The sequence below is a fragment of the Condylostylus longicornis genome, unplaced genomic scaffold (assembly GCF_029603195.1).
Source record: "Condylostylus longicornis isolate FDR11 unplaced genomic scaffold, ASM2960319v2 ptg000001l, whole genome shotgun sequence".
NCBI classification, from domain to species: domain Eukaryota; kingdom Metazoa; phylum Arthropoda; class Insecta; order Diptera; family Dolichopodidae; genus Condylostylus; species Condylostylus longicornis.
The window spans coordinates 534,540-559,256 of record NW_026577970.1 but is presented as its reverse complement, the minus strand read 5'-3'; the positions used below and the strand labels follow the sequence as shown (position 1 = coordinate 559,256).

The 24,717-nt window shown below is 31.2% G+C and overlaps 1 protein-coding gene across 3 annotated transcripts in view; it reads right to left on the bottom strand.

Annotated features, from left to right (window-relative positions):
- Positions 1–2,604: 2,604 nt before the first annotated feature.
- The window catches only part of LOC129614123 (protein pecanex), a 70,014-nt gene continuing 47,901 nt past the window's right edge, over positions 2,605–24,717 (bottom strand). Inside the window, exons 10-16 of one of the 3 annotated variants that reach the window (XM_055528628.1) lie at positions 7,205–7,365; positions 6,730–7,129; positions 6,318–6,664; positions 5,310–6,254; positions 3,705–4,997; positions 3,160–3,636; positions 2,605–3,093 (exon numbers count right to left, since the gene is read on the bottom strand). In XM_055528628.1, the coding sequence (XP_055384603.1) occupies positions 3,175–3,636; positions 3,705–4,997; positions 5,310–6,254; positions 6,318–6,664; positions 6,730–7,129; positions 7,205–7,365 (3,608 nt within the window). In that variant the 3' untranslated portion in view covers positions 2,605–3,093; positions 3,160–3,174. Of the gene's footprint in view, positions 3,637–3,704; positions 5,246–5,309; positions 6,255–6,317; positions 6,665–6,729; positions 7,130–7,204; positions 7,366–24,717 lie in introns of those variants that run through there. The other 2 variants (XM_055528560.1, XM_055528714.1) reach the window with 2 other exon arrangements.

The window sequence follows — 24,717 nt, the reverse complement described above, 5'->3', positions numbered from 1 at the left end:
AAAGCTGTTCACTTAAAAATAATGAAATGCTTTCAGTAACATATAAAACATTGAAGGCGAAGGTTGTGCTTGTTGTCTTTCCGCTGTTTCAAGAATTTTAAAATAATTATGAATGAAAATATTAATATATTTTTTTGATTTTTCAAATATATTTTCTCAATTTTACCTGCTTTATAATAAGTGTTAATTTATTTTAATATTCTTCTCAAAAAATAGCCACTTCGATTTAAAAAAACCCATATAAAATAAGGTCGTGCTTTCAAGTTTCTCCCTGAGCATTGGGACTTGTTAGATATAAAGACATTAGTTACGCACTCAGCATACAACAGATTATCGTATATATTACACTGCATCGAAAATTGAATTCTCTCTATTTTTTTTTATATGAGAAAGAGGAGAACGGTATATTGTTTAAAATTTTGTAGCAAAGCAATAGAATTGTTATTTTTATTTTTTTTTTATTTTTGTTTTTTTGCTTTGAAAGACAATTAATAAAAGTGATGAATAATAATATTAATTTCTCTTGCTGAAATTGCTTTTATTTCCTTAAAATTGAGCTTAAGAAAGACTCAAATGAGTATTTATTCCAAATCCAATATTCAACACGAAAAATATAGTACAAGATAGCCATAAGACATTACATTGAAAATCAATACAAGTCGACTTCTATGTATACTTATTCGAACAAAATACAGAAATAGAATAATGTACATAAATAATATAATGCATCAAACTTCTTAAGTTTTCAAATGTAAAATAATACAATATGTAAAAAATAGGTATCAAAAATTAAAATTAAATTTTCTTTTTTTTTTAATTGTGATAAAATCGTGCAACTTTTATTTGATTATTTCAAAGAAACCCTTCTTGTTGATGTTTGTACTGTTTATGTTTAATAATTAACTAATGAAATTTGACGGTTATTACGTACATACATATATTATAAAGTTTTCAAAAGTTTTTTCAATATACATATAAATCTTATGGGACAAAACTGATTATCACAATGTTGTCAATAAACATGACATATTATTTTGCCATACACGTACATACATATGTTTTTAACGTATATAACGTTATATTACGTTTAACGTTAATTTTTATCAAAACTGTAAATACGACAAATAAAATAATTTCAAACACCAAAAGTTTATTCCGATTTTTATTGAACTAATTTCTTTAACGGCTAACTTAAAAGTGAAGTATTTTATTATAAATTTTGATTTTCGTAAAAAGCTCTACCTGTGTCCGTGCAACTATTGATTATAAGAAATTATGTTGGAAGAATTTTTACTTGATGAATATTTAGCTGATGCGTTATAAAATTAGTGTTGCGCGTGTTTACAGTTGTATCGAATTTCATTTCGCAACTTAACTTATGTATATATACAACATTTTGTGTAAAATATACAGAGTGATTTATTAAGCAGTGACATAAAGTATCATTTAGGACAAAGTATCATCATTTAGGGCATCAAAAATAAGTAAAATTTTTGTTCAGAAGTTGGTGTCAAATGTCAACGGTTTCTGAGGTACAGCGATTTTGAGAATTTTCACAAAATTTCTACTTGCTCAAGTTTTTTTGTTTATCAGTTCGTTTCCGAAAAAAATAGACGCTTTAAATAAACACTTTTTGAAAGGGCTAGTATAGCGTTTGAAAGCAACATATCACTTCACTTTGAATTTTATTTACTTTTGAAATATGGAACTTAATTCGAACTTTGGAAAAAATCTAATTTTTCCCTTTTTTTATTTTTTTGTTTTTCTCCAACCGGATAATTTCGTACGAAATTTTTTGAAACTTCAAATTTTTTTTTTATAAAATATATTATATTATGTCACTCATTAATGAATCACCCTGCATATTTATGTATGTATACGTATACATATTTTACATAATGTATAAATTTAAAAAAAAAACAATTTTTAAAAAACCTCGTTTGAAGATTATTCGACTTGCGATTAATCGTTAAATGAGGTAAATCGAGGACCTAGGGTAAAATATTTGAAAATACATATCATATTATTTTTTATATTAAGAGTGAATGCAAAATTCATATTTAAAATACCAAGCATTCGAACTGTAGAAAAATTCATGTAAAAAATTTTGTATATTTTTTGTTTTCTCTAACCTGATAATTTCATTATTTCTTGAAATTTTGAAAGTTTTTGTAGAATTTTGCCTAGCTGTTTAAATTTTTATGTTATAAAACGTTAAATTAAAGTGCATTTGAAAGGCTTTAATAAAATGTGGAAAATTAAATAATTGTCACAATTTTGATTTGTATTGATTTTTAGTGCTGCAATTATCAATTATTATTACTTTTTGATCACAATTGTCACTCTAAAAAGGAGTTGACATTTTTAAAAACGTATCCTATTCTGGCCCGAAATATAACCGTTTTCCACCGTGGTGGTGATGGCTTAGAAGCTTTTCTTTTTTTCTCATATCGTGATAATAACATCCCTAGCTCTGTGGTTCAAATACATTAAATTTTTTTTCGTCTGTACCTATGGAAACTTACACTGACAGAAGAAATTTTTACTCGTCAAGGTCTTTGTGGTCAAAAGACAGCAATCAATTTAATTAAAAATCCATAAAAATAACTTTAAAATTATTTATTCGGAATATTCTTATAATTTCACTTATAAGTTATGCGGCTTGAATATAAAAATAAAGCAAATCATTTTTAATATGACATAACTTTGAATTAAAATCTCTAGATAGTTTAAACCAAAAAACATTCAAAACTCATTAAAAATATCAACAATGTTTTGTTAGAAAATATTATTTTTACCAAATTGAATAGTTTATGCTATTAAAATATGCCTATCTAATTTTGTTTTAGTTTTTTCAATTAAATCATTAAAAAACAAATAATTGAGAATAAATTTTATATTTGTAGGAGTGGTTGTAATTTATGTTACTCGTTTTTAAACCTCCTTTAAGCAACCATCAAGCTCAGCTCCATGTTCCACATTCATGCTTCATATTTTTAAGCAGATTACACGCAGTTTCTATTGAGATTCTCTGCTGTTTGCTGATTTTTCATTTTTAAAAATTTTCTTAAAATATGCAGTAGTTTTTTGGCACTAAAAAGTGGAAAAAAAATATTACGAACTTTCATTCGTTTCAATTTTGGCATAAAATGCAGGTACTTTTAATTTTGATATTCAATCTTTACAACTTGCAAGATGCTTAAAAGATTGTGTAACAGGGCTTACAACAGGATCAGCAATCTTTTCGGATATGTTTACAATTTCTTCATTTATTATGCTCGACTTACTAATTGAGTTATCAAATTCTTTGTTGGAATTCGATTTTCCTGCTACGACTACAGGAACCGTGTCCAATGGCATCATTTGCTCCATTGAATTGATTTGATTGTATTCTTTCACCCCACATTCTCCAACAGGTACATAATGATCGTTAATTTCAATAAGATAAAGAATTCCGTTTATGTTTGAACGGAATCTTATGTCTGGATGATTATGCTGCCAATAGTGTCTTACATAACCAACCATTCCTTCCTGAGGAAACCAGCCTTGCCACGTTGAGCGTCCTCCATTTAAACGCATTTTTTCGTTAGGCCAAATAATATCAACCCTTCGTCCTAAATCTAAGCAATCATATATCTACGAATTTTAAAAACATTACTAAAGAATAGAATAAATTAAAATTAAAATAGTGAATTTAAATTTACCTCTAATCCATCTACTATAATGGCTTTGCGATTTAACGCTATTAATGGATGGCTTAAATTTTCTTGGAAGATATGTATTCGACAAAGCTTATCTTGTCCTTCTGAATTTTGAATTGAATAACTTTCACCGTGTTCATTTAATAATTTTGATTTGTCAAAATCGTTGGTCGCACAACGTTCAGTTGACCTAAGACTATTTGAATTTATGCTGCTAATATCAGAAGAATTAAAATTTTTATTGCAACTAATGGAATCCTTTACAGAATCCGAAAAATCAAACTTATTATGCTCGCCCAAGTAATTGCTTTCACTATGTCCTTTAGGTGCAAAATCATAATTACCTGTAAATTTAGTTGACGGTATAGGTAAGGTTGCACGACGATCTCTTTCTTTGTAGACACAGTTTGAATAATTTAACTTTTTTGGAACAATACTACTCACTCTACCATCGCGTGAACTTTCTTTTTCTGAATCTACATCTCGTTTTAGAAAAGTAGTTAAAATAGTAGAGCTATTAGGCTTATTAACACTTGCTAAACTGCCACGATTTCCAGTTCCTGATAAATTTGGGTTCCCATAGTTTAAAGTTCCAACAGTATTTGTTGTTGCAGCTGGTGAAAAGTAAGCTGCGGAAACTTCGTTAGTTGGATTTATTCCATCGCATTCCAAACCGCCACTTCCACTGCTACATCCTTCTCGACATCTTTCACGAATTTTGCGCCAACTTTCCAATGCTAAATTTTTAATGCTTTCAAATGTTATAGCCCCACCAATTATTCTACATATTTGTTCACTTGTGTCAGCGTAAGATGTTGTAAGTGGCGAAACATAAATGGGATACCCAATTGGTTGATCACAAGAAGAATTTATTATATTACGTAAAGCTTGCTTTGCATTTTGAATACTTCCTCTCTCCGGATTTCTATTTCGTAGGTAAATAAGTTCCTGTTGTTGACCTGCCCATAAACCACGAACACATTCCCTGTTTAGTTTTATAACTCGAAAACTTAGAAATCGCTTAGTGAGGCGAATAATTCTGTATTCATCCGAACCGTCTTCCATTACATGTCGAAGTGCTAATAGATTTGGAGCACCTCTTAAAACTGCGCTTCGCCAAATAGGATCTGCTTCATGGGAAATTACTAATTCCTTTGAATGACAAGACATTGCTTCATATAGAATTGAGGGGTCAAGATATTCATCAGGGCTGGAAAAGTGATCTTGATGAAGTTTTAAGGCCATTTTTACAGCTGGTGCCACTACTCCATGAAGAAGTTCCATATCAGCAAATACCTAGGATGAATGTAAGGAAAATAAGCAAAAATAAAAGATAATAGTATATGAATAAAAGTGTTTGTATATTAAAGAGCAATGGCTTTCATAAGCATAATTGGAAAACGATCCGTCCCTGTTTTCTGTTACAATTTCCTTTTTTTTTAACTGGTTTTTTGCTATATTTTTTTTATCCAAGTTATTAAAGCACTGGATTCATATATTTACGGGGATTTACCTAAAGCTTGGGACATTTGCTTTTACTGTGACTGGAAAATTGATCTGCATAATTTTTATGAAAACCACTACATTTACAGATTGTTTTTAAATTACCCATTCGTCTCGTGGTGACGTTATTCGAAAGTCACCTTTGAACAGAGCATGCAAGCCATGTAAAAAGAAATCAACGCCAGATAGCGAACTATGACTCGCTGTTGCTAGCGAACGCCTTGCTAGAAGACTTAAGGCGAAACAAAGTGAAATTAGCGGAGACTCTTTAGAAATACCGTTTCCTAATTCGGAAGCTTCAGTCTTTGCATTATTGTGTAATACAGATTTAAGAGGATCTGTGTTAACTCCAGTGCCAAATTTTAGTCGCCTTTTATGTACTTTTTTTCGACACCTAATGGCAGTACGACTCGTTGGTAAAGCTGTAGGTTGCTTTTCAGGTGATTCACTTTTTAAATCAGAAACATATAAATTTTTGGAATTTCCTCTATCTGTTATGTCTGGTAATAAATCACAATTACTGGTTTCACAAAATTCTTCCGATTTTTTGAATTTTCCTTCATGTGAATCATTTATTTTCAAGTTGTTATAAACATTGTGTGAATTTCTTTTTATTTCTTCAGACTCTTCCCCCGTTTCTTGCTTTACTTTTTCATTAATTGTATTTTTATCCAAAATTTTATTGTCTTCTTGGTTTTCCTTTAAAAACCTTTTCCCTTTTAAAGCTTCTACAGAATTATTATTAGCTCTTATACTTTCAGATTCATTTTTAGAATTTGGGATAATGTCTGTTGAAGGCAGATTAGTGGAAAAAGAAGAATCTTTACGTTTCTTATAACATAGTTGTATCCAATTAAGATATGTAGAACAAAAGCTTGAACGGGTGATCCCCAATGCCCGAAAATCAAAATCTTCGTCTAAATTATAATTGAATATAGGATCCAAGTCAACAAATTGTCTACCCAATGTAGAAGAGAGTGAATCTTGTATGGCACCGGATGCCAGCCATTTCTCTAATTTTGAATTTTTTGTTACGTAATATACAATACTCTGCAAAATAACGTTTATGGTTTATTAGTTTTTTTTAAATCGGTTATGTCAAAATAAATTTACTTTTATATAATATGTTATTAAAACTTTTCTAAATTCAAAGGGCTGCAACGTTGCAGTAGCTAAATTTTCAGAAATGGAATAACCTTCCAAAACGTATTGGGCGGCTACTACTTGCCATGCCAACCATCTAGTTGAGAACATTGCATTCGCACTTAACATTTTCGGAATATGTCCAGGATTGCAGCAACAACATGCATCATTGTCCTCCACTCCTTCTGAAATTGCTTCGACCTCTCTCTGTTGACAATAAGTTCCACGGAATTCGAGACCCCTCATTTGAAAAGTGCATAATCCGTTTCCTAGTTCCACTATATGTACTAAACAGTTTAAATAATCTGATGCCAGAACTAAATCATGTAAAATAAACAAGTTTATTTTAATATAAGATGAATAAAAAATGTAATGAGGTTACCAAAACAGTCACCCTGATTAACATTTCCCCAACGACCTAAAAGTAAATCACCACAAAGAGAATGTTGCAAAGATCTAGTTAAGTGTTCATAAAAAATGCTGTTCAAATTATTGTCGTCCGCACCTAAATCTCTTTCCAGTTGCGAGCTTAGGCGTGTATTTGAATGATCAATTCTACGTGTATTATAATCTCGTTCCCAAAATTTTATTGGTCGAACATAGGATGTTAAAAAAATAGCACTTCCCAAAAATGGATTAAGTGGTGTGGATAGTATCGAACTGATGCCAGCTTGTAAAAATAACATTGCTGAATGTGGTACACTAAACGGTTGTGCAAAAGCGTGAAAGGCTGATCCCCATGTTATTTGCCAAGGCGCTATGTAAGTAACAATAAATTGCAGCTACAAATAAAAAATAAGTGAAGAATAACGGAATTCATAATACTATTAATTTTTAAGAATAATCGCATTTTTTACCTTTAAGAAAAAATCGCACGACTTCTTGAAAAGGATTGAAATTACAAAAAAGTTTATGACAAATGTTTCGTTAGCGTAGTTAAAATCAAGTTTAAATAATAACACGGAGAATATCAATATCAAGTATTGACTAGCCGGATCCGAGTATGCGTTCCTCATGCCTAGCATCGAAATTTATTCAAAATTAAAAAATTTCTCTATAATATTGAAACTGATACATATATACATATTAGTTCTGTCCAAGATATATAATTCATTATAATACATTATGACACATTATAATGAAACCTGTTCAAGATAGAAATTTGAGAGAAATATGTGAGTTATTAATAATTTTTTTACAGGAGAAAAATATACCATGTAAAAAGTTTACAGGAGAATTTTATCTTGGGCAGACTTACATATTATGTTTATATATAATATACACCTCGTTTAGTAGTAAAAATAAAGTTTTAGAACTAAATTCAGAAGTAAGTACTTTTGGTATATCAAAAAATTTTAAGTGATCTCGTAATTTTTTATCTCGTTATTTTTTACTTAAGGTTAAAAAAAAATTTATTATAATGTTTAAAAACTAGTGTCCGTAATTTTTTTTATAGGTTTTAAAATTAATTTTAATTTGAAATAAAATGTTTTCACAAAACAGTATTAACATTTTTTTTTAGATAAAGACCGCATTTTTTTAACTTTTTCGAAAAATTTTTACGCTTTTGCTGGAGTATTACTTTGTGATGTTATTGTCTATGTTGAGCTAGAAACTTTTGTTTTCCCGCATTCAAAAATAAATTTTTTTGTTTCAAATAAATTTCTGATTTTGTATAACCAGTGATGCTATTTTGGTGATTTTGTCGGTAGATTTCGCGTCTTTTTAACCTCCACAACGAAGAGTCAAATGAAATTGAGACAGTGACTTTTTTAGTGATTTTTGAAAAGATTTTTAGTGACATTAAATGACTTTTAGCGATTTTTTTGTTGTTCTTTTCATCTAATTTCAGTTTTAAAATTGGACAATTTTTTCATAGTATAGTTAGCACTTTTCCAAAAAATTTTTGAAAAAAAGTGCTTATTAGTTTCATTCTGTCCGTCCGTCCGTCCGTCCGTCCGACCGACCGTCCGTCCGTCCGTCCATCCGTCTGTCCGTCTGTCCGTGTGTCTGCTTACAAAACTTCTACACCCTTGAAGATAGAAAGCTGAAATTTTGTACGTACATAGATCTTTACTAGAAACTTATTCCCGTAGAACAAAATTTTTACCTATCTCCCCCCCTTTATTAGTTATATCTCCTCAAAACCCTAAAAATGGTCTTTTTTAACTAATTGTTGCAATGAAACCACAAGCATTTTTGAAATTTTGCAAACGCAGAAAGGCAGTGGCTTGCTTCCCCTAGCGCGGTATACTATAGTTAATTTTAAGAAAAACAAAATGGCCGTTCAAATTTACCGTTATCAAAAGTCTTTTTTTTCCAAATTTTTGATTTCGTTTTTCTTTTAGATCCCAGCCTGTAGAAGCTTGAAATTCTAGGGGCTTTTAGATATTAACAATGTTACAGCCTGGAAAAATGGCCGAAATTGCAGATGAATTTCTAAGGTATAAAATTAATATTGCTGCATTACAAGAAATAAGATTTGGTAGTGAAGGAGAAATAAGAAAGAGAAATTATTCGATATTTTACAGCGGTGCAAATAAACCCAGACATAAGGGAACTGGGTTTTATGTCGATAAAAAACTAAGACAGAGTATAATAGAATTCGAACCAATAAATGAGAGAATGTGCTACATCAGACTGAAGGGTAAATTCCAAAATTTATCAATACTGTCGGTATATGCACCAACTGAAGATGCCGAAGAAAATAACAAAGATCATTTCTACGATAAATTAACGGCCTACTGCAACAAAATAAGCAGACATGATATGCTAATTACTATTGGCGATTACAATGCGAAAATAGGCAAGGAATATTTTGTAAGAGAAGTTGCTGGACAACATTCTCTACACAATATCAGTAATAACAACGGTATTCGCGCATGTAACTTTGCTGCAAGTCAAGGAATGTGGATTAGCAGTGTTTCCTTTCCACACAAAAATATACATAAGGAAACCTGGAAAATACCTGGAATGAGAGGTGCTAATCAAATTGACCATGTTATGATCGACAAAAGACACGCAACTTCTATAGCTGACGTTAGATCATACAGAGGTGCGAATTGCGACTCAGATCACTACTTAGTTGTTGCTAAAGTACATCAACGTATTTCAAATGTGAATGGTAGAAACAACTTCAAAAGAACTATATGGAACACAAGCAAAATTATTGAAAGTACTTCAGAACGCCTAAGATTTCAGCAAAAAGTAGAAGAAAAGATTAATGGAAATCAACGTGAAAACGAGACTAATGTATCTGATAAATGGAACAACATGAAAAGTATACTGAGCCATGCAGCAAATGAAACAATCGGCAAAAAAATCAATAACACAAATGAATGGTACGATCAAGAATGCAAGCAATTGAACGAATCGAAAACGCAAGCTAAAAGGAAATGTTTAGGTGCACCAACGAGACAAAACTTACAAGACTACCAACAAAAAAGAAAAATCGCTAAGAAAGCGATAAGGAAAAAGAAAAAGCAGTACATTAAAGAAAAAATTGAAGAAATAGAAAACGATTTTAAACAAAACAAAGTAAAAAATATGTACTCAAATATTAAAAAACAAACAAAGAAATTTCAGCCCCGAATAAACATATGCAAAGATAAAAATGGAAATATCATAAAAGACAAACAAAAAATCATAACAAGATGGATGCAGCATTTCGGCGAACTCCTGAACAGCGAAAATGAAAACGAGTTTGATAATGATAATAACAACCATGATACAATATTATACCGAACGGTCGAAAATGTGATGGAGCTACCCACACTTAATGACATTAAAAAAGCTTTAAATAAGCTAAAAAACAACAAAAGTGGAGGTGAAGACTCTATCACTGCAGAATTATTAAAATACGGCGGTACAAAAGTAATTAGTGAATTACATAGCATAGTATGTCAGGTATGGCAAGAAGAGACCATACCACAAGAATGGCTTACGAGCATCATAATTCCAATTCATAAGAAAGGAGACAAGACAATATGCAACAATTATCGTGGTATATCACTATTAAATACTGGATACAAAGTATTCACAAATGTATTATACGATCAAATTAATTTATTTGCTGAAGAAATATTGGGTGACTATCAGTGCGGTTTCAGACAAAATCGATCTACGACAGACCAATGCTTTATACTGTGTCAAATCTTTGAAAAATTTTTTGAATATTCCATTGACATACATTGTTTGTTCGTGGATTTTAAGCAAGCGTTTGACAGCATAAATAGGTCAAGAATAGAGCAAATTCTTCAAATTAATGGCATACCCAAGAAATTAATTAAATTAACAATGATGACACTTACAAATACAGTTGCCAAGGTACTTATTCAGGGAGAATTATCAAACTCGTTTGAAATAAGTTCAGGCGTAAAACAGGGCGATGCACTATCGTCTTTAATTTTTAATCTTGTGTTAGATAGCGTTGTTAAAGATGTAGATCCCGGCGGTACAATATTCAATAAAAGCGTGCAAATATGTGCTTATGCCGATGACATCGTGATGCTTTCAAGAAATCTGAACGACTTGAAAGAGACTTTCGAAAAACTTGAAACGACAGCTATAACAATGGGGTTAAATATAAATACAGACAAAACAAAGTATATGCTTCGAACCAACAATAAATCCCGATCACCACAGAATTTAGTAATCAGTGGTCGTGAATTTGAAGCGGTTAAGGAATTTAATTATCTTGGCATGTTATTAAGTTCTGATAAGGATACATCAATTGCCATATTACAACGAATTCAATCTGCAAACAAAACATATTATGCCCACAGAAAACTACTGCACTCAAAGCTTTTATCAAGAAACCAAAAATTACAAATGTACAAAACACTGATAAGGCCGGTTCTAACATATGGATGTGAAATTTGGACATTAAAATCTACCGACATCAGTGCACTTGCATCGTTCGAAAGAAAAATACTTAGAGGTATATATGGACCAATAAGATCTGACGACGGTTCTTACCGAATTAGGTATAATCACGAAATCGAAAATTTAATAGAAAAGCGAAATGTAATTAGGTTCATAAAAGCAGAAAGAATTAGATGGCTGGGACATCTATTAAGAATGGATGATGCAAGAGCAGTTAAAAAAGTTTTTGAAAGAGTGCCTGAAGGATATAGGAGACGTGGCCGGCCAAGAAAAAGATGGATCGAAGACGTAGAAGCAGATTTAAGATCAATGACCGTCGTTAATTGGAACAATCTTGCAAAGCAGAAAGATCAATGGCGGGCGGTGGTAGCAGAAGCTATGGTTCACCCCGGACTGTAAAGCTAAGATGATGATGATTTAGATATTAACAAATAGTTCATTTCATTAGAAGAAATTTTTTTTCCATCTCCACCCCCTCTCAAGTTATCGTCTCTTGAAATTTGTAAAATTTGAAATTTTGACACCTTATATTTCCGAAACCGCAAGCTTTTTCAAATTTCGATAAACACAGAAAGCTAACGGTAAATTCCATGATATTAAAAAATATAATTATTTTTCTTAGCTCACACAATTAACCCTTAAAATCGAGCATTATGTTAACCCCTCTTTATATTAATTTTTGCTTTATTTCAAAAACTACAAGTATGCATCATTCTAAATATATGCAATCCTAGAAAGAGCTTTGTATATGAATGAAAATAGTTTTAATAGTGTGATAGGTATACATAGACTGTATTTAAAAGCAGAATTTTCACTTGCTGAAGGGAAAAGTGCTACAATACAAACCATTGGTTTGACCCAACTTTATTTTATTTTAAGTACAATAATTGAAAGTAAGTATATTTACATAATATTATTTTTAATGGAATCTCCTGGATATAAAGTAACGGCGTAAGCTTATCTTCAATAAGCCCTCCTCCCAATCCAATGGTATTATATGACCCGTGCCTAGTGGGATAGTTGGTAGCCAGGGTTATAATGGCTGTCGCCAACGAAGTCTCTTTGATATCGGGTTACCTTAGAGGGCATTTTGACCTTACTATGTCATGTGTAGGGGCTACTCTTTTCATAGTTACTCGTGGGACCATCACAGTTCGGGTCAACTGGGCGAAACGAAAAAGAAAATGGAGATTAACCCCCATGATACCCCTTAGAAGAACGAGGCCTTTAAACTTTCAACCTCTTAAACCTCTCGAGGTGAACCGCGGGGTTAGGAGTAGGAAAGCTTACTGCCTGCCGTCCCAGGGTCAACCTGGAGGCTTGGATTATCCGTGGGGCAAGGACTCGGCGCTGCAGGTGTCAGATGGTACCTGCGTTTCCTAGAGTAAGGAAAATTACCTGACGGGGTTAGGAAACTGCCTGAAGAAAGGAAGAGGTCCATTGGAGACGAACCTCCACTGGCTTAGGGCGGGTAAGTGCGGTCGAGAATCGCTGACATTCTACAAAGAGTAAACTAAAAGAAGATTAGGAATATGGGGTATGTTGTGGCTATGAAATTTGTAAAAGTGGCAGTTTTTTCGAGAGAATGACCCCCCACATTGTTGACCCAGTAGATACTCAGCCGGTTGGAGGGGGCGATAATGGACGGGAAGTCAAGGGTTGGGACAACGTCATCCAATTTGAAGCAATACACTTTTCAGCCTGGATTGTACTCGTCGATTGTGCAGCTGAGGAGGCAGCGGAGTGGCTGATCAAACTGACACCAATTTTGGGTCGGGACATATGGAGCGGGCCGGAACTGGTAGCAGTAAAGAGAGATGACATCTCCAAGTAGTGCGATATCACCGTCTTTGTTCCGTGGGAAAAACTCGGGAAAATTCACATCCGAGTCCTGAAGTTGATGGGGCAGTGGGACGACTTAAAAAGGAAGGTTCTCCGAATAAGGATCTATGACCTTTCTGCAGAAGTCATTTAACTGGGATCTGGAAATATACAAAGGCTCTGGAGGTGAAAATGTCGAGGGCGTCGGTCAGAACGGTGGCCAGACATACTCTGGTATTAAAAAGGGCTGTGAGGAGCTTGGCGGGGTTATGATCGACGCTTTTGAACCGAACTGCCCCATCGGAGCCAAGGGATTCTAGAGATGCGCTTTGGGTGATGGTAAGAACACCTGAGGGGCGAGATTCAATTATGCCTTTCTTAATAAGAATATTTAGCAGCAACTTGACTGTCGGACAGATTCCGAAAGAGGAGAAGGAAGCTGGAACATCTGCGCACAATTCCTATGTTCGGGACGGCTTTAAAGAGAAAATTGGAGGTCAAAGACCTGGGAATGGTATTACCTGGGAATGGCCAAGCTTCTTTGGCGGCGTCACGAGGAAGCTGTATGTGTACGGACTGATAGAGGAAACTCGGACTGTTATGGTTTGCAGGGTCATCTCGGATTCATTAACATAATACATCTCCGCTTTTTTTAAAATACTATCTTTTATTTAAAATAAATTATCATTTCAAAATTGCAAAATAAATGAAATTGGTATCAATATGTAATCAAAATAAGTGTAATCAATAGAAATCAAAAATTGCGACATTTTATTAGGGCCCTTAAAATCTTGACATAGAAATGGGTTTTTTTCCTTTATCTCCTTTCCCATGTATGATTAGTTTACATTTAACGACTTAAATTAAAGCTTGAGTAAGTGGCCAAAATTCTGTAAAAAAAACTTCGAAGCTTCAAAAAATTTCGTACGAAATTATGGGGTTTGAAGAAAAATAAAAAAAGGGAAAAATTAGATTTTTTCCAAAGTTCGACTATTTGGTATTCCGAAAGTACATAAAATACAAAATCAAGTAATATGTTGTTTTTAAGCACTGTATTAGCCCTTTCAAAAAGTGTTTATTTGAAGCTTGTACCTTTTTCGGAAACGAAGTGAGAAGCAAAAAAACTTGGGCATTTCGTGAAAATTTAATTCATTTTTGATGCCCTAAATGACGGTATGCTTCATGTCACTGATTACTGAATCACCCAGTATAGAGTATTTTTTAACCCAAACCTTAGGAAATTACAGGGGAAACCAATTTTAAGTTTTAATTTTTATGAAATAATAATAAAATTTAAATTTTCCTAAAACAAAAGACTTTTTCATAAACGAAGTGAATTGCGACATATAGCGAGAACTGAGCTATATTTGTGTTTATTAATGTTGCTAATCAAGTTAGTTCATAGATTTTGCCAACCTATCACTAAAATAATTGGTCCCAAATTTTTAATTGTTAATTTCACTTAAAAATAACAAAATTTCTTTTTGTTTCAGGTTTCTTTTTTTCTTAATTTTTATTTTTCCTGAAATAAAATTTTTTGACTTGAATTGGCCTTAAATAAATAAAATGTTTTTTGGTTAACGACATTTTTTGTTCAATAACACAATATATCAAATTCAAAATAGCAAAAGTTTTTATACAACGGTCAAAAACATATTGTGTATGTATCAAATTATAGTTTTGCAGTTTTGTGTTTATGAAAATGCCTTAAGTTTAAAAAAATTGATTTTTGAAAAATATATATTACTCAAACCAAGACAAATACATATTAAACGTACAACATATATTGTTGAAGATATGAAAAGATGCTTTTCATGAAAAAAAAAAAAATCTGACGTGGTCAGCACATAACCGACCGCAATGTGTATTGTTTAGTTAAGTCAAAGTGTTACAGAATATTATAAAAATGCCTGTTAAATACTTCTTTCCAATTTTTAGGACATTAGTAAGCTTATAGTTAACACACCTAGAAAAATGTAAATTTGGCTCTTAGTAGAGATTCGCTTTGTGCTACCCGAATTCACTGATATGCTCGCCAGTTAGTTTCGGTAACAACCAGAATTAAAATATCGAATTTCAAGAAATTCCATCAATTCGTTCTGTAGATATGGTGAAAAATGTAAAATCGGCCCGCAGATCAGTTTTCGAGCCCTGATCTTTCCAAAAATTCATATGTTCATCGTTTTAATACGAAGAATATAAATATTAAATTTCAATGAAATCGGTTGGTTATTTCTCTTTATTAACGCTAAAATGTATATTTGGCCCGTAGTAAACGTCCAGTTGCTGACACCTGATTTTTTTCCAAAATTTAGGAGGTTTCGCGGACGGTCGAGCTGAGCTTATATATAAAATTTCAAGTAAATCAGTTGAATATTTTCTTCAAAATGTTCAAAAATGTAAAACAGGCCCGCTAAAAAATGCAGTTCCCGAGGCCTGATATATTCCAAAAGTTGATAAATCCGTGCCATGGTCGAAATAAACTTACATATAAAATTTCATCAAAATCAGTTCAGCCGAACTTGAGATACTCGCGTGCAAACACAGACCGACAGACCGACAGGCTGCTAAAAATAGTTTACTTACACCTTCTACTATGGAGGAGTGCAAGTTATATATTCGCTTACGCCCGGAACACCAAAAAATAAAATTTAACTATAACTAAAATTAAATCGAACGTTGCGATCAAATTTCCATACTTTATTACTTAAACCTATTCTAAATCATTTAATCGCAACGTGATTTGACAAAAACAAAATATTTATTTTAAATTAAAATTAAAATTCAACGTTGCAATTAAACTCCTATATGAAATCATTTAATTGCAACGTGATTGAACTTTTACAGACAAAACTAAAGCAAAGTTCCAAATATTCAAATTACAATATTAAAACTTTCCCATGAGAATTATTCTAAACAATTTTTTGCTTACTAAACAGTTATTTCTTATAAATAGAGTAAATTCAATAGCAACTTGGCTTGGTTGGTAATTCAGTAGCTCGTTAGTTATTAAATCGTTTTGCCGTTTAGAAAATAAAGATTTAAAAATAAAGTTAATAAGTTTGGAATTAGAAATTAAAGTGTAATTAATTAATAAATGAAATAAAAAGAACTTTTATAAATCTTAAAATATTTTTTTTGTGTAAAGTAAAAACTTATAGTTTAATTTAATAAGTTTGGAATTGGAAATTAAAGTGTAATTAATTAATAAATGAAATAAAAAGAACTTTTATAAATCTTAAAATATTTTTTTTTGTGTAAAGTAAAAACTTATAATTTAATTGGCGCAGTCGGTAGGATACCGACTCCGTCTATAAAAACAAAAAAAAAATCTAAACAAAAAAAAAAAGAAAACACTAATATTTTTCTTAAGTCAATTTAAATGAACAAAAAACTAGAAAATAAAATAGTGTAATGCTCAAACCATTAAGCAAAATTAAATAATAATAATAAAAAAAAAAAATTTTGTGGTGAACTGAGTGATAAAAGTTTAGTTGTGTAAAGGCGGAGAACTTTTTTCAAAAAGTTAATTCGGTAAATAAACGAACAAAAATTATAAGTAAAACACAAATAAAATATCTATTAAAAGATCTTTAATCAAATCAAATTTTACAACTAATTAAATTGATAAAACAAAAATTATAAAAATATTTTTTTTAACATTTATGAAGAAAAGTGAAAAAGAAAAATACTTTGATAATCTAAAAAATATACAAAAAAATTTTAACATGTCACTTGCTGCAATTACATTAAAAGACTTGATAGGCGAAGCTCGTTCAGTACCAATTTTTACTGGACAAGACGCCTACAGTCTAAAATCCTTCATCGAAGAAGTCGAAAGTTTAATTGCCTTAGCAGCGGATGCCGATGCAAAAAACTATCTATACAGAATTTTGTACAGCAAGATCCAGGGTCCTGCAGCGGCAGCAATCCGGAGAATTCAGGAAAAAACTTGGGACGAAGTAAAACAACAACTGAAAGCTACCTTCGGAGTACAGAAATCTTATTTGAAATTAAAAGAAGAAGCAGACTGTATAATTTTTAGAAATGTAAGTGATCTTTATGTTAAATTAAATTCCATATTAAATTTGTTAAATTTAAAATATGATTTGGATGACAATAAATCTTCAGAATTTAATCCAATTAATAATGAAAATTCAATATTAGAAAAATTTTTGAATAAATTAAATAGAGTAGACTCAATGTACCTTAGAACTAAAAATGTAACAACATTAGAAGACGCTTATAGAAGCTTATTAGAAACCAATATATCCGACAGCAAGGTTCCAAACACCAACTCTCAGTATAGGAACAATAATCATACAAATTACAGAAATAACCATAACATAAATTCTAGACATAGTAGTAATAATACAAATTCCAGAAATAACTATAGAAACGCAAATAGAACTTTCAACAATAACAATTACAATAACAACATAAGAAACACTTACACAAATAGACCAATGGACAGAAACTACACTACTAACGAAAAGTTTAGGAATTTTAGGCCCAACCAACAGTTTGGTGGTACAGGTAATAATCTACCAGGACCATCTTATAATGAAAATCGGTCAAGTCCAGTTCCAATGGATGTGGATTCGGGTTCCACAGAAAATTTTCACTGTGGTCCCCCTATCCGACATTACCCTTAGTAGACTTAACAATAGAAGGCAAAAAGCTGACCTGTCTGATCGACACAGGATCAGTTACTTCAATTATAAACGGCAATATTTTTGATCGATCTAAACAAAACAAATTAGAAAATCCAATTCAATTAAAAACACTCGCAGGAAACCAAGCCATTAAATACGAAATAACTACAAAAGTGCCTGACGAGTTCAATGAAAATTCAACTATGTCCTGGAAAGTAATGGATCTTAGCAATAAAAACTTTGACGCTCTCTTAGGCCAAAATATTTTAAAACCAATAGGAGCAAATATTAATCTTTCAAAGGGGCGGTTAGAAATTAACAACCGTAATATTAAATTTAATTCGGCTTGTCCTTTTGAAAACACTTGTCAAATAGAACCTTTACAAATCAACCATAATGAATTATTTGAAAAATTATTAAATAAAAATATGAATAGAGAAGAAATTAAATCATTAAAATATATTTTAAACTCTAATAAGGATCTTTTCTATAAAGAAGGAGATCGATTAACATGTGTCAAGGGTGTAAAACATCAAATAATTACAACTGCTTCCCGGCCGATTTATAGTAAAATATATCGGTTTCCAAAAATACATGAGGGGGAAGTAAATAAGCAAGTTCGGGAAATGTTAGAGCAAAATATTATTCAACCATCCAGTAGCCCTTATAATAGCCCTATATGGGTAGTACCCAAAAAATTGGACTACTCAGGGAAACAAAAGTGGCGCATTGTCATCGACTACCGTAAATTAAATGAAATTACGGTTGATGACAAATTCCCGATACCGAATATAGATTCTATATTTGATAAATTGGGTCGCGCTCAATATTTCACCACTCTGGACCTCGCAAAGGGGTTTCACCAGATATTAGTGGATGAAAAAGATCGTCTAAAGACCGCGTTTTCTACACCGCAAGGTCACTTTGAGTTTGTACGGATGCCATTCGGACTAAAGAATGCTCCGGCAACTTTTCAAAGGATGATCAATTACGTTTTAAAGGACTTTATCGGGCGAATTTGCGTTGTCTATCTAGATGACATCCTTATTTTCTCTACATCACTACAAGAACACCTCTCAGCTATTAATAAAATATTTTCAAAATTAAGAGAGTTCAATCTAAAAATCCAAGTGGATAAGTGCAAATTTTTCTCTAAAGAGACAGAGTATTTAGGACACATATTAACACCAGAGGGAATAAAGCCAAATGAAGATAAAATTAATGTAATTAAACAAATCAAGCTGCCTAAGACTCCCAAGCAGATAAAAAGTTTCCTAGGCATTACGGGGTACTATCGCAAGTTCATCAAGGACTATGCGAAAGTAGCTCAGCCTATGACTAAATATTTGAAAAAGGGAAATAAAATCAATGAAAATGATATACAATATAAAGACTCCTTTCAAAAATTAAAAGAATTGATTACAACTTATCCTATACTTCGTTACCCTGATTTTAAAAAGAAATTTGTATTAACAACGGACGCGTCCAACTTTGCAATTGGAGCGGTCCTATCACAAGAAAACCACCCAATCTGCTTCGCTAGCAGAACCCTTAATAATCATGAATGCAATTACTCTACTATAGAGAAGGAACTTCTTGCCATAGTATGGGCCACTAAATATTTTCGGCCATACTTATATGGTACAAAATTTTTAATAAGAACAGACCACCAACCCTTAAAATGGTTGCATTCACTAAAAGAACCAGGCGCCAAATTACAAAGATGGCGAATCAGATTAAACGAATACGACTTCGAAATAGACTATGTAAAAGGAAAGGAAAATCGTGTTGCTGATTTTTTAAGTAGAATGGATTCTACAAATAATGAAATTAATCACATAGATGACCCTAACGAAACACCTTCTAATAATTCAGTTATAACAACAAACCATAGTCGCCATGAAAATCAATTCCCAACATCCGATATAATAATTAATAAATATTTGACGCAGCTTTATTTGACAAAAGAAAAAGAAAGGGAAATAATTATAAAATATAAAAAATTTAGACAAATCTTTATTAGTGAAAATGAAATCAATAATAGCCATTATTTAAATGACATACTTAGACGATTCATTAGAAATGGAATAACTGCTATCTATTCCGAATTAAATGATGAAAAATTTGATATAGTAAAACAGAAACTCACGGAACTCTTTTCTAATAATAATAAAATGAAATTCATAAAATGTACTAAAAAAGCAATAGACATAGAAAATGAAGAAGAGGCCTTAAAATTAATAGAAAAAATTCATAAAGAATCAAACCATCGAGGTATCGTTGAAAATTATACAGAAGTGAAAGATGAGTTTTTCTTCCCTAAACTTAAGGAACTATTTCATAAGTATATAAACAATTGCGACATATGTAATCAATCAAAATATGATCGCAAACCAAATAAATATAGATTCGAAATTTCCGAAACCCCGAGCTCTCCTAATAAAATAATACACGTCGATTTATTTTTCTGTTATAAGGAAATATTTCTTACAATAATTGACAAATTCTCAAAGCATTTAATGGTCCAACGTCTTAATGACCGAAATGCAACTACTATTATACAAGCACTTCGCAACAGGTTTGCACTATTCGGTAGGCCAGATAAAATCGTTGTCGACAATGAGTTCGATAGTCTTAATATCAAAAACTTCTTTAGAACAGAAAATATAAACGCTCACTTTACGTCACCCAGAAGCCATACCGGAAATTCTACAATCGAACGAGCTCACGGAACTTTAAGCGAACACCTTCGTATCTTAGATACACAAAAATCACATTTAACACCGTATGAAAAAATATTATTCGCAGTCGAAAAATATAATAATTCCATTCACTCTGTAACTAAAGTTAAGCCTATAAACTTTGTAAATAACGAAATAACCGATATTGAAAAAATTAGAAAATTAATTGATGAAAATAAACTTAAAACGATTGAAAAACTAAACAAAGATAGGATAGACCCTGACTATAAAGAAGGAGACAAAGTTCTTGTAAAAAATCCCGAAGCTCTAAGATATAAACATAAAAAGAAATATACGTATATTAAATCTAAATTAATTAACGGTAAATTAAAAGATAACCAGAATAGAAATATTCACCCAAGTAGATTAAAAAGAAATTTTAAATTTTCCTCAGGTAACCCAGAAACAAACTCCACTCAACCACTACCACAACAAACTTAAATTAGCACTACTAATTTTACTCCTCACTTCAAATACTTGTTCTGCAAATATTGACGTTCGGGTATTGGAAAATCAAGGTGGATTCCAACTAATCAAACGGGAAGAAATTCCTATAATTCAAAACTATTCTAAAATTCTTCACTTTATAAATATTAGCGAACTAGAAAATACTTTAGCACAAATTGAAAATAATATTTACAACACTTTTAACCAAGACAATACCACATTAAAACAATTACAAATTCAAATCGAAAAAACTCGACATAACATTAAAACATTACTACCACACAGACAAAAACGAGGACTCATTAATTTAGGTGGCAAAATTTTAAAATGGTTATTTGGAAACTTAGACGATGATGACAAAACTGAAATTGTAGAAAACATAAAACTTATTGAACAGGGAAATTACAACTCCATTCAGACCATAAATAAACAGATTAAAATAAACGACCAATTTCAGAAAAACCTAAATATTCTACAGAAACGAATTAACGAAAACCAAGAAATTTTAAATATTACACTGAGAAAACAAAACAACACCTTTAGCAAAAGCATAAAAAGTTTACAGTTTCTTTCTAGTTACACAAATATTAACTTACTAAATTCAGAAATAGACAAAGTCCAACAAAACATTCTTTTCGCTAAACATGGTATCATGACTCACTCCATTTTGTCCAATGAAGAAATTGATGAATTTGAAATCGATGTTTTTAAATATAAAGAAATAAAAAGTTCACTTATTAGTCTAGATAATAATATTATTTTTGCCATTTTGATTCCTAACGTTGCAAAGGAACTTGCAGTTGGATATAAAATTATTCCAGTACCTAACAAAAATTTCGAGGAAATAAACATTGAATCTACTAATATATTGAAATTTAAAAATGAAATTTACTTTAATAATAAACAGAATTGTGAAAATAAACTAAAAGTAATAAATGGTTGTATAAAAAATTTAATGAATAATAATTTTAAGAATTGTACAAAAAGAAAAAATATTAATTTTGAGATTGTGGAAGTTTCATCTAATATTATCTTAGTAAAAAATGCAAATAATGTAATGTTAGAAAATACTTGTAATAACATACAATACAAACTAATTAAAACTAACTTAATTACATATTATAATTGCACTATAAAAATAGATGACGTAATATTCAAAAACATAGAGAGAAAAATTAACAACCACATAATAATACCAAACTATTTAGAACCTTATAATGTTAGTTATATACCAAATTTAGAAAATATTAATTTGAAGCAAATTGAAAATTACAATGAAATAGAATTTGTAAAATTTGAAATTAAAAACCATTATATTTTAATACTGTCAAATATCTCTATTATATTGCTTTTAATAATTTTTATTACAAAATACTATATGAAAAAATTTTATAAATGTAAAAAACGGCCAAACGATACAAATGAAAATAATAGTAAAGGAAATATAATCTCTGGAGCTCAGGAGAGCTTCCAGCTTAACGAGGGGGGAGTTATATATTCGCTTACGCCCGGAACACCAAAAAATAAAATTTAACTATAACTAAAATTAAATCGAACGTTGCGATCAAATTTCCATACTTTATTACTTAAACCTATTCTAAATCATTTAATCGCAACGTGATTTGACAAAAACAAAATATTTATTTTAAATTAAAATTAAAATTCAACGTTGCAATTAAACTCCTATATGAAATCATTTAATTGCAACGTGATTGAACTTTTACAGACAAAACTAAAGCAAAGTTCCAAATATTCAAATTACAATATTAAAACTTTCCCATGAGAATTATTCTAAACAATTTTTTGCTTACTAAACAGTTATTTCTTATAAATAGAGTAAATTCAATAGCAACTTGGCTTGGTTGGTAATTCAGTAGCTCGTTAGTTATTAAATCGTTTTGCCGTTTAGAAAATAAAGATTTAAAAATAAAGTTAATAAGTTTGGAATTAGAAATTAAAGTGTAATTAATTAATAAATGAAATAAAAAGAACTTTTATAAATCTTAAAATATTTTTTTTGTGTAAAGTAAAAACTTATAGTTTAATTTAATAAGTTTGGAATTGGAAATTAAAGTGTAATTAATTAATAAATGAAATAAAAAGAATTTTTATAAATCTTAAAATATTTTTTTTTGTGTAAAGTAAAAACTTATAATTTAATTTGCATTCCCACCGAAAGCTTGAAATGCAAAATTTGTTGCCATCACATAATTTACCTATTGTTTACACAATACGGTCGGTAATGATATGTAGGAAGTGGTAGAACGAGGTTTTCTAGTCTCTCCATTGGCTATGACTTTACAAAGTATGAATCCATCATATGGAACAAGGTGTTTGCGGATGGTATTTACATTAAATAATATTTATAAAACCAACGGATTGATTTGTAATCCTTTTTTTAATTTTTGACAGCCAAATGCTCTAAAAAAACGCCATTATATTTTTGGTTTATCTAAAAAATCCTTAGTTCTTCCAGCAAGTTAAAACAAATTGACGTGTGACTATGTATGTACATAATTCTGAAGTGATTGCGTAGAAATTTTCAGTTGACTATTTTATAAATTTACGTTTGAATGGTAAAGTAGAAAAAGATTGAATTTTAACTTTTTCTCATTAAAAATTTGAAAAAAGTTAACCCTGTGGAGATTTATGATGTTAAAAATACGTGGACATTCGTCAGCTGTGAACTGTCACTCTTGCTCAGGGTCCAGGATTTCTGTCAGCCATCTCAAATACACATAATCATTAAGCGAACAAAATATCAAAATTTTTGGAAAATCCATTATATCTCAAAAAATTGACATATCTCAATACCTTTTTCGTTTTTCAGAGTTTCTATCGCCAAAAATAATGTATTAGACCTGACGGATGGGGGTGCGAAATACCCGCAGTAGGAGTATTTGTGGTAAGAGTCCACTAAAATCTCGTACAAATCCAAAAGCGCCTGATCCAGAATGGACGGCTATCTGGTCTGCGACCGATTTCTGAGGGACGACGGAAATTGGGCGTGTGCCTTGCACGGAGTATTTCCTTCCAAAGGCTAGGAGAAGTAAACTCCGAAATAAATCAAAATCAATGAAAAGAACAAAACAAAAAAATTTTATACCCCAGGTGGTAATCCAGCAAACTGGAAAATCCACACTCTTCGGAAGCTGGTCTCACGGATTCTGGGGGAGACCACTTATTGCATCAAAACACCTACTACCGATCCTTTTAAAAGAACACCCTGGGTCATGCGGACACTAAAATGTGGTAAAAGCAAAGAAAATATGTCCAAAGGCGACAAACAGTTGCAGTTAATGAAATAACTAAATATGGATGGCGACAATATGGGTGCAGTTACAGAAATAAAAGATCAGAAAATTGATAACTGCCACTTAAATATAAGAATAAGTGAGCTAGAAGCGTTTTGTAAAGAATTAAAAAATGAAATCCAGTATCTCAGAGAGGAAAATAATAAGCTAAAATTGGAATCAAGCAATGTAAACACAACAAAGGAAATAAATACGTAAAAAGTTACGACAAACAAAGTGGAATACTGCACAGATGAGAAGGATCTGGCTCGGGAAACCGATTGGATTCGCAAGAGAAAAAGCAAAAAGCGAAGAGCAGATATGTCACCTCCTGTTATATTAAGCATTGTGAAGGAATATCCAAAAATAAAGAAGATGCTCAAACTTTATGGTCAATATGATGCATAATAATCATCTTAAAATCAATGTTGATCAAGAACAAGATTACAGAGAATTAACAAAAAAAAATAAATGAACCTAAAGTAGAGTGGCACACCTACGAAAATAAAATGACATGATCCATCAAGAT